Source organism: Culex quinquefasciatus, chromosome 1 (assembly GCF_015732765.1).
Source record: "Culex quinquefasciatus strain JHB chromosome 1, VPISU_Cqui_1.0_pri_paternal, whole genome shotgun sequence".
NCBI classification, from domain to species: domain Eukaryota; kingdom Metazoa; phylum Arthropoda; class Insecta; order Diptera; family Culicidae; genus Culex; species Culex quinquefasciatus.
This window is the reverse complement of record NC_051861.1, coordinates 51,781,677-51,797,521: the sequence shown is the minus strand read 5'-3', so window position 1 is coordinate 51,797,521 and position 15,845 is coordinate 51,781,677. Positions and strand designations below refer to the sequence as shown.

General features: G+C 33.8%; 1 protein-coding gene across 4 annotated transcripts in view; it reads right to left on the bottom strand.

Annotated features, from left to right (window-relative positions):
• The window catches only part of LOC119765461, a 370,431-nt gene that overhangs the window by 70,688 nt on the left and 283,898 nt on the right, over positions 1 to 15,845 (bottom strand). The window contains exons 4-5 of one of the 4 annotated variants that reach the window (XR_005276747.1): positions 13,064 to 13,217; positions 11,820 to 12,904 (exon numbers count right to left, since the gene is read on the bottom strand). The exons of 2 other annotated variants lie outside the window; for them this stretch is intronic. Coding sequence is in view for 1 of the 2 variants with exons in the window: in XM_038249336.1 (XP_038105264.1) it covers positions 12,806 to 12,904 (99 nt within the window). In the remaining variant the exon portion in view is untranslated. Of the gene's footprint in view, positions 1 to 11,819; positions 12,905 to 13,063; positions 13,218 to 15,845 lie in introns of those variants that run through there. One more of the 4 variants, XM_038249336.1, reaches the window with a different exon arrangement.

Below are 15,845 nucleotides of genomic sequence, written 5' to 3'. Positions count from 1 at the left end.
AATAAATTTTCACAGTGAATATACTTTACGGTTTAATTTATTCACCGCAGCCAAAAGCGCACTCCCTTTAAATGCTCTGGTTTGACTGAGCAAAGACTGAAAGATAATAGCGCACACAAGCAAATAGACAAAGTGGTTTTTTAAAACAAGCAGCTAACGGTTTCGAAGCACGTGGAAAGTTGCCAAAATTCGGAGTTGCGGTCTTCTATTGTATGTTACAAAATGCAGCAAATGAACCCTCCTGGCAGAATGGCAACGTCGGACTGTATGAGTTCACCGCAAATGTAAAACATCACTGAAACTACGATGACTAAATGTTGGAGTTTGGTTTGCTGTTTTTATTAATTTTGCTCAACTTTGTCCCATTTCTTACAATTTTGCTTTGAAACTATCGATCTTAAACTTGAAGAACACCATTCAAATAATCTTAGATTTTTTGATCCTCACGCAGTTGAAAAAATGTTAAATATTGGTAGTATGAATATTTAAATGGTTGGTCATTTACGATTTAATTTCACATAAAAATATTTGAAATTGAATGTTTTGTTGACACAAAATCTATCACCATTTCCAGGTGTAACATTACTTGGCTGGTTTTACTGTATTTTGCCTTCCTCATTAAGGTATGGCTATAATCTACAAAAAGCTCAAAAACCTACATTCATGTATACCTAGGAACCAAAAACTGAACAAATATCTGTGTGCGTGTATTGGACCAATAATGTCACTCAGTTTTCTCAGCACTGGCTAAATCAGGCGCATTTGACTTGGTTTAGGGTCCCATACGTACCGATCATTTTATAAAGTTTGGATAAGTAGTTCAAAAGTTATTCATAAAATAGTAGTTTATGCAACAAGTTGCAAAAAGAGGATTTTTTCAGCACAAATCGTACATTTATCCAACGAGGTTCACCGAGTTGGATAAATACGAAGAGTGCTGAAAAAATCAAGTTTTGCAACGTGTTTCATGTAACATTTTTTGCTATTCAGAAAAAACACACATTGAGTGAAATTTTAAGTCAAATGTTTATTATTTTGTTCATAAATCGTTTAAATAAAAAAAACTGTTGAAAAGTGTTACTTTTCGAAACAAATGCTGAAAAGTTCAACTTTTCAGCACCCATTGCAGGACTGAAAAGTAGAACTTTTCAGCATTTTTGTTTGAAAAGTGTTACTATTCGATTCTGTTATTATTGGTACAGAAAAGTAGGCTCTTTCGTCGTTTAAGAATGACAGGAAAAGTAAGTAGTCTCACGGAATTGTAAAAATGTGTTTTAAAACATATCCTGAAGTAAGATAAGTGATCGCAAATCGACTCAAATACCACCATGTTATGCAACATTGAACAGGTAATCATAGGACCTTTTAAACGAGTCTAAAACATTGAAGATCTAGCAACCCGATCTCATGTTATGACCATGAGTGAAGTTAGTTAGTTTGTTTGTAAGTTAGTTTTTTTTTCAATAGTTTTGCAAAATAAGTTGCTTTAACAGTGTAATTCACTAAAATTAATATTTAAAGGACTGAGGCCGTAGTCAATGCCATTCCCTTATTTTTTACTTACAGAAGAATTGGTGTTTGAGGCTGTAACAAAAAGATAATAAGATTTGTAAAAATCCATTTTTAACAGTAATTTTCAAAAGCCATGAGAATAAGTTTAATCAATCTTGGATGTTTATGGCAAATTTTGAAGAGCTTTAACAGTTAAACTCCCATTCTTGCAAAAAAAAGTCGCAAGTCCAACTTTGCCCTTTCGAATGCAACTGAGGGGGTTGGAATTGATGAAATTTTACAAACACTTCCCTATGTCGTAGAGGGTTCATATTTGGCATGAGTTCATCTCATGTACAGACAAACAAACGCTGAAAGTTTTGTCCAAATCAATACGACTTCTAGAACAAATCGAGCAAATTCTACATAAACTGCCTCTTAACTTACCAATATGCTAAAATTCCGTTAATTCCGATTTTTTCTCTTGGCAATCATTTTTTTCAAATGAGTGCGATCGAAAAACTTAGACACAAACTTGAGATTATAGCACCTAACAAGTTTTCAAAATAATCCAGCTGGATGATTTCAGGCAGGCTTTTATTAGAACGCAAATTATCATCCAGAGAAAAATCGAATAAAAAGAACTCTGATGCGGCTAGAAGATCCTCCAGTGCACCACAATCAAATTCACAAGAGCACTAGACAGACAACTTTGGTTTGACTTGGTCAAGTTTGTGCAAATTCACCGCATATTTGACGGACGTCGTTTGGGTTGACCGTAAGCTACAACCCCATCCAAGAGTGATACCATTGAAAGGCCATTCTAGTGTAAATTTGAAAGCAATCTAATTAAATTTTGATTTATCTATCCTTCTTCGGCACCCCTTGCTTAGTACAACCTTCTATTTTTTTAACGTCTGCCGCTTTCGTTAATTTTTACCTAATACTTGCTAGTTCTCTGGTAAGAGTCACTTGACCTAGGAGATGGCTCAAGAGGCCAACCTCTTTTAAAGGTCCTTATTTCCACGTCTGTCCACTTGAGCGAAAGCCTGCACTTTTTTTCGATAGTCTCTCCAGATACCGTCAAATCCCACACTTGCCCTTTCCCTGGAGGCATGTTTCCTTCAACAATTGTATTTTTTCCACAAGCTTACCTGCCACCCGTCCCGTCGTGGGAGTGTAATTAAGCCGCGATAAGCAGGCCTTGTAGGTTGCAGAAGGTTAAGGCAACGGATGAATCAAGGCGACCACGACGAGACGAATGTTAGAAGATAAAAAAAAATCATACAGGGGAAAATTTCAGATAATTATAGTAAAGGATCCTCAACAAAAAAAATATTTTAATTTTTGACAGTTGAAAATTCAATGACTGTTGCAAAACCGCCAAAACGTGATAAAGTTCGCTATAACTAGTGAAAAAAGTCGCTAATTTCTGAGCCTGCACAAATCACTTTTATTATCGTTTTTATTTTCGCGAGTTTGAAAGTCGATGAATTTTACCAAACCAGTAAAAAAACTACTGGTTCTAATCTAATCTAATCTAATCTAATCCAACACAAACGCAGCTAGTCCGATAAAAGCATGCTGAAAAGTCTTTTGATAAGATTACGCCCCTATCATTTTTCTTGCCATTATTTACAACTGCAGCATATCTGAGAACACCCAAACATGTATTGCAAAAATTAAAGTGGCCAGCCCTACTGCATAGTGTTTACCGCAGAGAGAATTCTGAGAACGGATCACATTTCACAGAATCTACAGGAATGGAAGAATGCGTGGACATACTGTACCAATCGCTCCAGTTTATATTTTCATATGTGTTTTGTAGGATGTGTTTAGTATAAAATACAGTGTTTTTATGTAATCAATTAAATATAATAATGCAATATATTGAACATTTAATAAAATCCCGCCCCGTGGTTGGCGCACTAATCCCAGTAAAAAACTACTGGTTCGGTAAATAAATCGCTGTTTTGGGGGATCAGTTTCGCTAGAATCAGAAAGTTTTTTCGCTGGCTTGGAAAAAGTGGCCGGGTTTTAGAATCAACCAGAGATGATTGTGATGGTTTCGGAGACATTTCGCTGGTCAAGCAGAATTTTTCGTAAGACCGGTGATTTTTTGCACTGGATTAGCGTTTTCTATCATTGACGTTTGTGCTATAAAATCAACCAGGAAATTATTGTGCTAGTTTTGGGAGACATTTCACAAGCAGTTCCAAACGATAACACAATAAATATCAAAAAGTCGGATGAATTTATAAGTTACATTGTTGTTTCCTAACAAGTGAAACTTTGTTGGCAAGGGTCACAAAACATAACTCCGAATGATTTGACAAGTTTGCAAACAAGTTCCCATTTCACTCTAAGGGTTTTGTGTACTTACGCGTTTGAATTTTTGACATTTTTGGTAGTTCAAAAAATTGTTGAGTTCCGTCAATGAACTCTGAGATGAGAATGGCAACTATAATTTATACAGCTACCGCTTTCAGTGGAATTTCTACCAGGGTAGAAGAGGACTATGCTGAAAACAGCGATGAATTTCGCTAGTTTTTCTACCGTCAAATGTTACGGCAGTAATTAGCGAAAACAAACCAGCAGAACTATGTTGCTAGATTTGATTTTGATCAACCGCTGGTTTTAGCGAAAAAATTTAGCAAAAAAAACTCGCAAAAATCAGCGAAAACAAGTCAGGATAATCTCTCTGCTGATTTGCCGATGGATCTCCTTTCCGTGTTACACTCTTGGTGGTAACACAATATCGGTGCAGCAATTTATCTCAAAAGTTTACTTAAAAAATTAAAGGTGACATAACCCCCTACCGGCAAAATCCTACCCTCCAAGAAATTATAAAAACAAAGGAAAACTTTAACCCATGCTGCTGGTGAGGAACGCTAACGATGCTGAGATGATGGCCGCCAGTCTTTGTGGACCACCTCGAGCACAACATTGAGTGTTCGCAAACGAAAAAAAAAATGGAAGGCCACCGGAAAGAATGGCGAAAGAATCTCATCGCATAATAAGAATGAAAGCCCCGGAAGGATAATAATAAGAACCGACAAAAGGGGTAGCGAACGTGAACCCGTGTCCTGACGGAAGGAAGGGACGACAAAAAAAAGAAAACCGCCAGAAAAGGAAAAGTTCGTAAGGGTGTGAAAATTGTCCAAGGTCTTTTTTGTGTGCTATTTCATCTGTTCACTTTTTGCCGGTGCAATTCATGGGAAAAGTCTTTTTGCACCTGATGAAACTTAATTTCAAATTGTGTCCCACCTGAAGAACAAACAATTATTTTTCTTTTTGCAAACATTCCACTTAAAACGAATTGAGGGTTGAAATTTTGTCACTTTAGATCGAGCCCACAAACAGGGCATACCCCCTAAGTAAGGGGCGTCGTTTGGACCTAACCAATCTGCCCGAAATTGTTTGTTTATATCAAACTAGCACTGAGCTGAATGAAAAAGTTGGGCAAATCGAGACACAATGTTTTAAGGTTTTGAATGCGTCAAAAAATTTAATATGTTTGTAACTGAGGCAAAATTTTATTATCTTATTATCTATTTATCTTATTTTTCTCCAAACGACAATTTGCGCACTGAATAGCTGTTCAGATTTCTTGTCAAAAATTAGTAAATTTATATCTTTTCATTTTAAAGACAAATGAATTTAAAAAAAAGGTAATGTGCAAATATATTTTTTTGTAAATTTTATTTAGCTCGGGAGATTCTTTGGTACCAATTTTAGCAAATTCGTGTTCCTGAACCAACAATAGAAACAAGCATAAAAATAATGATTTCATCTACATTTAATAAATGTGAAAAAAAACAGAAATGTTCAGGGAAAAATGCTATACTCGTTGGTGTACTTGGTTTTAGTGAATTTCAAGGAACACTCCAGATTATCCAGCATCATTCAAATACGACCGCTAATTATGCTTAAACTGTGTATATTTCCCCTACATGTAAATCATGCTTTAACTTTTTTCAAATTTGTTTTCAGGGCATTAAAATATACATTTTCATTTATCAATGAAATAAATTTGAACACATTTTGTTGTGTCTTCGCCGAGATGTAGCTATTTGAAGTTTGAAGTTTGAAAAAAGCGGGTGTCACGATATCTCAACACTGCTTTGACCTAATCGACTCAAAATTTTGGTGAAGATACATTTAACTAGTTCCGTGTGCATGACGAAGGCTGATTTTCAAAAAGTTTATTTTTAAAAAATATTAAAATGTTTTCATGTTTTTCATATAAAAAATCGTTAGTTTTTGATTTGTTTGTCATGCCCACGGGATATGTCTTGAGAGTCTTCAACCGAAATTTCAGCGAATTTTGTCCATCTCATTTTGAGATATCGTGGCACCCGTAAATCAACTCGATGATGACATTTCGCTTTACGCATGGCAAAACTTTGAGCTTAAATCGACTCTTACTCAGTTTAATCATGAAAAATCATCATGAAACTTTCCGAAGTGTTTGAAATCGTCATTTTAGTGGATTTTATAAATTATCTGCAATATGACATTTTGTGATTTTCTACATGTATTTAACCCCTTAAGAATAATACATATTCAGTTTGCAAAAACGGTGTGATTGTCCGTTTTTATTATTTTGCAATAGTCAAACACAATCAATCAAGCAATCTGTGAATTGGTACGCGATGAAGAAATTCCTCTTAAAAGATCGCGAAAATATTATTCTGTGTCAAATAAATCTATGAAATACGAAATACGCAACTTTGGCTAAAACACTTTAAATGCCTATTTTCTGCTCAATTAGGCTACACCAAACATTTCTCACGACCGTGCTTGAATATCGTGCAAATCACGATAACGATGCTGATACTAGTGAGCATCGGGCAAAAACACAATATCGATCTCAAATTTATCGCCTCATTAAGCATTCTATCGGCAACGATTTATGATTGTTTCATCGGAGGCAAGCACCACCAGCTCCACCCGGGCAGACGGTAATAACAAAATTAATAATATTTCAATAACAAATCCTGTTAAAATAACAAAAAGTGTTATTATTTTATTCTGAACTTCAACTTCAAGAAGAAAAAATAATAACAGTTTCTGATAAAATAACAAGATTTGGTATTGAAGTGATATTATACTTCAAATGTTTAATAACACGATAATAAGAGGAAATGTTATACATTTCAAAACTCTCCCAATAACAAGATTCGTTATTTGTTTGATATTCTGACTTAGAAATAAAACTACCATAAATCGCACAATGGAAAAGTTTCTAAGTGTCCATAACACAATCTGTTATTATTTTTTCTTTTGTTAAATATGTTTAGATCTTTGGGATAATTTAGACCGATTTAGTCGGGGTCATTATTTTGGTCATGAAATGGGGTCCTTAAGCTAAAATTATTCTTAAAAGTTGAAATTTTGAAAGTTGATTTTTTTAATTATTTGATATACCCCCTAAAGGACTTTGTTTAAAATGGTTAGAACTATGGGATAATTTTGACCAATTTCGTCAGGGTCATTATTTTGGTCATGAAATGGGGTCCTTAAGCTAAAATTATTCTTAAAAGTTGAAATTTTGAAAGTTGATTTTTTTAATTATTTGATATACCCCCTAAAGGACTTTGTTTAAAATGGTTAGAACTATGGGATAATTTTGACCAATTTCGTCAGGGTCATTATTTTGGTCATGAAATGGGGTCCTTATGCTAAAATTATTCTTAAAAGTTGAAATTTTGAAAGTTGATTTTTTTAATTATTTGATATACCCCCTAAAGGACTTTGTTTAAAATGGTTAGAACTATGGGATAATTTTGACCAATTTCGTCAGGGTCATTATTTTGGCCATGAAATGGGGTCCTTAAGCTAAAATTATTCTAAAAAGTTGAAATTTTGAAAGTCGATTTTTTAATTATTTGATATACCCCCTAAGGGATTTTACTAAAACTGGCTAGAACTATGGGATAATTTTGACCAATTTCGTCAGGGTCATTATTTTGGCCATGAAATGGGGTCCTTAAGCTAAAATTAATCCGATAAAATTAATTTTTGAGAGTTCATTTTTTTTAATATTGTTATGTTCCTTAACGGAATTGATTTATTTATTGAGAAGTTTTGAAGTGTGAATAACAAAAACTGTTATTATTTTCACAGAGCCAGGAAGTCGGAGCTGACGTTGAAGTTCGAGCTGGAGTGAGACCTCGGAGACTGCATCGGATTCAGCTAATTTTCAACAACTTTTACTTGGAGTCGGAATCTGTGAAGTCGGGTATTTTTGGAGAGCTGAAGTCGTCGTTGACGTCATATCCTGCATCCAGAGTCGGAGTTGTCTTCAAAGTATGGAATCAAAGTCGCTTGGAGGTACCCGACTCTGCAGCCCTGACTAGTACAGAGGAGCTATCGCAACTGCAGGTTTATTTGCAAATGGCAAATAAACCAAAACAATAACTTTTTTTGTTATGGAGACAAACCAGTTCAATAACATTTTTTGTTATTGTGTTGCTCCACCTCTCCGCACAAAATAACAAATCTTGTTATTCCTTCATGATTCCTTCTGTGTTATTGGTTTGTTATTGCAATAACAACATAATAACAGTTTAAGTTATTCTTCGAACAAATCTTTGTTATTGATTTTTGTTATTTTAACAACTAATCCGATCATCCCAATAACATATTTCGATCTTCTCACAATATCAAAAACTGACCTTTCTAAGTTATTTCCGTCTGCTCGGGCAACTCAGGTTCATACATAACCACATGCAATGAGCTGGGAGCCGATGCTACACCTGCGAAGCGTTGTTATTTTCAGTTTACCCGGGCAGACGGTAATAACAAAATTAATAATATTTCAATAACAAATCCTGTTAAAATAACAAAAAGTGTTATTATTTTATCCTGAAGTTCAACTTCAAGAAGAAAAAATAATAACAGTTTCTGATAAAATAACAAAATTTGGTATTGAAGTGATATTATATTGAAAATGTTTAATAACACGCTAATAAGAGGAAATGTTATACATTTCAAAACTCTCCTAATAACAAAATTTGTTATTCGTTCGGTATACTGACTTAGAAATAAAATTACCACAAATCGCACAAATGGAAAAGTTTCTAAGTGTCCATAACACAATCTGTTATTATTTTTCTTTTGTTAAATATGTTAAGATCTTTGGGATAATTTTGTCCAATTTCGTCAGGGTAATTATTTTGGCCGTGAAATGGGGTCCTTAAGCTTAAATTATTCTAAAAAGTTGAAATTTTGAAAGTTGATTTTTTTAATTGTTTGATATACCTCCTAAGGGACTTTGCTAAAATTGGCTAGAACTATGGGATAATTTTGACCAATTTCGTCGGGGTCATTATTTTGGCCATGAAATGGGGTCCTTATGCTAAAATTATTCTAAAAAGTTGAAATTTTGAAAGTTGATTTTTTTAATTATTTGATATACCCCCTAAGGGACTTTGCTAAAATTGGCTAGAACTATGGGATGATTTTGACCAATTTCGTTGGGGTCATTATTTTGGCCATGAAATGGGGTCCTTAAGCTAAAATTATTCTAAAAAGTTGAAATTTTGAAAGTTGATTTTTTTAATTGTTTGATATACGCCCTAAGGGACTTTGCTAAAATTGGCTAGAACTATGGAATAATTTTGACCAATTTCGTCGGGGTCATTATTTTGGCCATGAAATGGGGTCCTTATGCTAAAATTATTCTAAAAATTTGAAATTTTGAAAGTTGTTTTTTTTTTAATTATTTGATATACCCCCTAAGGGACTTTGCTAAAATTGGTTAGAACTATGGAATAATTTTGATTAATTTTGTCGGGGTCATTATTTTGGCCATGAAATGGGGTCCTTAAGCTAAAATTATTCTAAAAAGTTGAAATTTTGAAAGTTGATTTTTTTAATTATTTGATATACTACCTAAGGGATTTTACTAAAATTGGCTAGAACTATGAAATAATTTTGACCAATTTCATCGGGGTCATTTATTTCACCATGAAATGGGGTTTCAAGCTAAAATTAATCCGATAAATTAACTTTTGAGAGTTCATTTTTTTTAATTTTGTTATATTCCCTAACGGAATTGACTTATTTATTGAGAATTTTTGAAGTGTGAATAACAAAAACTGTTATTATTTTCACAGAGCCAGGAAGTCGGAGCTGACGTTGAAGTTCGAGCTGGAGTGAGACCTCGGAGACTGCATCGGATTCAGCAAATTTTCAGCAACTTTTACTTGGAGTCGGAATCTGTGAAGTCGGGTATTTCTGGAGAGCTGAAGTCGTCGTTGACGTCATATCGTGCATCCAGAGTCGGAGTTGTCTTCAAAGTATGGATTCAAAGTCGCTTGGAGGTATCCGACTCTGCAGCCCTGACTAGTACAGAGGAGTTATGGCAACTGCAGGTTTATTTGCAAATTACAAATAAACCAAAACAATAACTTTTTTTGTTATGGAGACATACCAGTTCAATAACATTTTTGTTATTATGCTGCTCCACCTCTCCGCACAAAATAACAAATCTTGTTATTCCTTCATGATTCCTTCTGTGTTATTGGTTTGTTATTGCAATAACAACATAATAACAGTTTAAGTTATTCTTCGAACAAATCTTTGTTATTGATTTTTGTTATTTTAACAACTAATCCGATCATCCCAATAACATATTTCGATCTTTTCACAATATCAAAAACTGACCTTCCCAAGTTATTTCCGTCTGCTCGGGTATTTTGCAGAGCTCTCGGCAAATTTAGTCTTTTACTGCTTCATCATCGAAAGCGTTGCGTGATTTATGCACAGAAGCTGAGAATGACTACAGTGTATTGCGTCAACGGTCGATTGATTTCTCTCGGTTGATTGAACTAAAAAAATGTTGAATATATATGGGAAATTTACCTATTTCCTGCAGTCTAATCAATAGAGCCCAGGGCTAAGTCAAGTCGCAGAGCATCTGGTGACACCCCGTGACTCGAAGGTTGTTCGAGCAGTGAAAGTAAAAGTGAGGGTTACTCGGTTCAAAAAATTTAGCTTAAATTGTTGATATTATTGTTCGCAACGATAAAGCTTATTTTTCTGAGTACACGACCGCAAAGGATTTTGTATGGATTTTTTATTCAATTAAAAAAAATAACTTCGCAGCCCTTCTTGACAGCAAAGGGGTATCCTACTCCAAGGGGCTTTCCTATCATTTTATTTTTTATTTTTTGCATTTAAATGAAAAAAAAAAGTGATCAGAAACGGGTTTATTCGTGTTTTTATCGTTGCATGTAAAAAATTACAAAGAGCTTTAGGACCCTGTTATCAATCAAAAACTACATTTTTGAAAATAATGTAAACGCTTCTGTTTCAAGTATTATAGATTTGGGATCCATCAACATGCTTTAATTGGCATGATTGAATTTAAGTAAATTTTCTGGCAATAAATAAAATTGGAAATTTCTAGTATAAATTATGGTCGTTTAAAATGGTTTAATATATCTAAAACATACAATTTTAATTATTTGCAGAAAATTCACCGAAATTTTATTCTGTCGATTGGAGTGTGTTAAGTGACACCAAAAGTACCATAACTTGATGAAATTGAAACGTTTACTGACATCAACTTTCAAAATGTTGAGTTGTGTAATTGATAAATTACGAGATGTGTAATCGATACGCTTAATAAGCATTGCTCATGGATACTGTATCATTTCCAGAAATCCAGACAAAAATCGAACCAAGTAAACACTGACCTAGCCCCTGAGCAAACAAAAATCCAGTCGCAGAAGGTTAGGGTACCATCACATTAACACAAACACAGTCACATTTTGCGGTTGTGTATGTGTTCCATAAGTGAACCAGCTTCCTGTGGTCAGGGTGCCGTCATTTGCCATCTGTAATTTTATGATTCACTCGCAAATACAGCAGATTGGGCGAACAAACCTGACCTGACCGCATAAATCTGCGAAGACACAAGGGAAAACGTGGTCCGGCAGACACGTGTGCAAGCTGCTGGTTTGTGTGTGTATGTGTATGTATCGGGCGATAAATTGTATGAGTTCATACGCCAATCAATAAAATTTGTACAAACTCGATGCATACATATCGATTTTGGGGCCAGAACGAGGCAGCATCCAGATGCTTCTCAATGATGCGAGAATAGCTGCAGGAGAGACAGTTTTTTCTTAACGTGTTTTGAAAAGATGGGAAAGATCGAAAAATAAAACAAGTCGTTTGCAGGGCGAACATTTATTTCTGTCACTCAGTATTTTTATTTTAGAAGGATATGAATCTACTTGATATTCGATGTGTTTTTTTTCGGAGGTAAATACTGTTTGTCGGTAGGATGATGTCTTTATCTGAATAATCACACATATTGAATTATTGTTATTATTATTATTGTTATTTTTTTATGGTCGATCTGTCCCCTGTACAATCCTTTTGAGTAGTGGTTAAGCAGCCAGCCACGATTTTATATGGAAATGATTAACTTAACTTTGTTAAATAAATGAATAACATGTTTTTTGTTCGGTAGTATACACAGAAAAAATGAAGCTAATATTCACCAGGAAACGGTGACAGATTTTGTGGCAAAAAAAAATAAAATATTACATCAGGAATTGTTAAATTTTCATCAGTTTTCGATGAATATTCATCAGGTTAACATTTTTAAACATTTTTTGAGTGATATTACTCAAAAAATAGGTCATTTTCAACCAATCAAATTTTCAACATTCCAAAATTCAACTTTTTTTGCTGGGTAATAAGTCATTTGTTTAAACAGAAATGTCGCAAAATAGTTTGAAACAAGACTTGTTATCTTTAATCTGATTGATTTTTTTTTTGTTTTTAGCAGAATCTCGACAATTATCAACAAATATTGCTAATTTTTGGTAGAGATACTATCAATATCTCAAAATGTAGAACCATAGGAAAAATACTAAATATAATATTAAAACATTATCTGGTTTAAAGCTTTCGCAGTAATCTAATAGTAATCAACACAACAGCTTCAGTTTTAATTCAAAGCAAAAAAGGGTATGAAAAGAAAAACACAAGTCGAAAACAACCCCTCAACAAAAAAAAAAAGTTCGTTGCAAGTGGATGAGAACCAATAACAATTCAAACCGACTGACTTGCTAGAAAAAGTGGCTGGTACGAAAACAACTTTTTTCTCCACGGTTGGGAGCTGTAGCTGCAGCGACAGCAGCCAATTGAAACTGAACGTGGATAACAAGGAAAAACACTTACGGAGGCAGAAAAAAAGCTTCTATTATACTGGCGTAGCGAGGTTTCTCTAGCAGTTTCGCAACAACCGCTACTTTTCACGTCCACATCAACGGCCCCTTTTTCGAAGAATCTAGTGGATAACAGCATTGTCAGAAAATGTCAGGGGGCTGGCTGTTTTCACGACCTGGTGAAGTGTTTTTGTTTTCTTCTCCGTCAGCACTTCATCTGCCTATAAAGAGTAGAAATTGTAAATCAGGAAGTATTTACGTTTTAGAAACATTTTTTAATATATTTTTTATCATACTTGAGTTAAAACTGATATTAAGACTTTCAAACACAAACAGTGAGCTATGTTTAATGTTGGTGAAGCTGTGAAGCTTGGGTTTACCTGGTTTCTGAAAATGGCATTTTTGTCTTTAAAGTTGATCAGATTCCCTTATTTTGTTTCAGAAACTGTAGTTTTCATCATGTGTGGGAAAAAAGTGAAGCTTCGTCGCCAGCTTGTAGCCACTTTTCTTTAAATCGACAATATGATAGCTCACCTGCACACCAACGAGCGGAAAAAGACAAAACTTGAATGACAAAATCTTAAACATATGCAAAAACAGCAATATAAGAAATACAGAGGGCAAGTTAGTTCCACTCATAAGGCTACGAGTAAACTTTTCACGAACAAAACTGAATTATCTCCAGCTATTTAGAACAAATACACAGCAAATAAAGTAGTAATCCAGCTGCGTGTAAAAGGCCTGGGTGTAAAATGAATTTTGCATTATTGTATGAAATTCTGTGTAATATGACACCCTGAAATATGTAGGCCATCAGTATGGGAAACCTACTTGATCGAAATGTTAAGCTCACATATACGTTTATCTTTTCCATTTTTCATCGGTCTGATAATAAAGGTTTTGGTTTTGTGTTGTCGGACCCTCCCCCCTATATTTATATGAATAAATATATTATTTTTACACATTTTTTATGTAACATTTCTCAAAAAAGAGGTAATATTCAACCTACAAAATTTTTAACATTAGAGCAGTTCTCTACGGAATCGGTTTTTTTTCTTTAATTTTAATTTTTGTATTTTTTAATCCGACTGAAACTTTTTTGGTGCCTTCGGTATGCCCAAAGAAGCCATTTTGCATCATTAGTTTGTCCATATAATTTTCCATACAAATTTGGCAGCTGTTCATACAAAAATGATATGTGAAAATTCAAAAATCTGTATCTTTTGAAGGAATTTTTTGATCGAGTTGGTGTCTTCGGCAAAGTTGTAGGTATGGATATGGACTACACTGAAAAAAATGCTACACGGTAAAAAAATTGGTGATTTTTTATTTAACTTTTTGTCACTAAAACTTGATTTGCAAAAAAACACTATTTTTAATTTTTTTTATTTTTTGATATGTTTTAGAGGACATAAAATGCCAACTTTTCAGAAATTTCCAGAATGGGCAAAAAATCTTTGACCGAGTTATGATTTTTTGAATCAATACTGATTTTTTCAAAAAATCGAAATATCGGTCGCAAAAATTTTTCAACTTCATTTTTCGATGTAAAATCGAATTTGCAATCAAAAAGTACTTTACTGAATTTTTGATAAAGTGCACCGTTTTCAAGTTATAGCCATTTTTAGGTAACTTTTTTGAAAATAGTCGCAGTTTTTCATTTTTTAAAATTAGTGCCCATGTTTGCCCACCTTTGAAAAAAATATTTTTGAAAACCTGAGAAAATTCTCTATATTTTGCTTTATTGAACTTTGTTGATGCGACCCATAGTTGCTGAGATATTGCTATGCAAAGGCTAAAAAACAGGAAAATTGATGTTTTCTAAGTCTCACCCAAACAACCCAACATTTTCTAATATCTCAGCAACTATAGGTCCGATTTACAATGTTAAAACATGAAACATTCGTGAAATTTTCCGATATTTTCGAAAAAAATATTTTGAAAAATTTAAAATCAAGACTAACATTTTAAACGGGCCAAACATCCAATATAACGCCCATTTAAAATGTTAGTCTTGATTTTAAATTTTTGAAAATATTTTTTTCGAAAAGATCGGAAAATTTCACGAATGTTTCATGTTTTAACATTGTTAATCGGACCATTAGTTGCTGAGATATCGACATTAGAAAATGTTGGGTTGTTTGGGTGAGACTTAGAAAACATCAATTTTCCTGTTTTTTAGCCTTTGCATAGCAATATCTCAGCAACTATGGGTCGCATCAACAAAGTTCAATAAAGCAAAATATAGAGAATTTTCTCAGCTTTTCAAAAATATTTTTTTCAAAGGTGGGCAAACATGGGCACTAATTTTAAAAAATGAAAAACTGCGACTATTTTCAAAAAAGTTACCTAAAATTGGCTATAACATGAAAACGGTGCACTTTATCAAAAATTCACTGAAGTACTTTTTGATTGCAAATCCGATTTTACATCGAAAAATGAAGTTGAAAAATTTTTGCGACCGATATTTCGATTTTTTGAAAAAATCAGTATTGATTCAAAAAATCATAACTCGGTCAAAGATTTTTTTGCTCATTCTGGAAATTTCTGAAAAGTTGGCATTTTATGTCCTCTAAAACATACCAAAAAAAAAAAAAAAAATTAAAAATAGTGTTTTTTTGCAAATCAAGTTTTAGTGACAAAAAGTTAAATAAAAAATCACCAAATTTTTTTTACCGTGTATCATTTTTTTTCAGTGTAGTCCATATCCATACCTACAACTTTGTCGAAGACACCAACTCGATCAAAAAATTCCTTCAAAAGATACAGATTTTTGAATTTTCACATATCATTTTTGTATGGACAGCTGCCAAATTTGTATGGAAAATTATATGGACAAACTAATGATGCAAAATGGCTTCTTTGGGCATACCGAAGGCACCAAAAAAGTTTCAGCCGGATTAAAAAATACAAAAAAAACGAATGACCGAAAACTCAGAGAATTGCTCATTACAAAATTCAACCTTTTTTTTCTTTATAGGCGTCCGAAGGTTATGTATGCGAATAGACCGACGTTTTACTTCCCCATCCGATTGAAGGCCAGGAGGATATCGAACCCACGCCCCACAGCAACTTAGGGATCGGCAGCCGAAGCCGCTAACCACCGTGCCACGAGGCCCTTATTTTTTGTATGATTTATATTTTTTTAAATTCAAGGTTTTC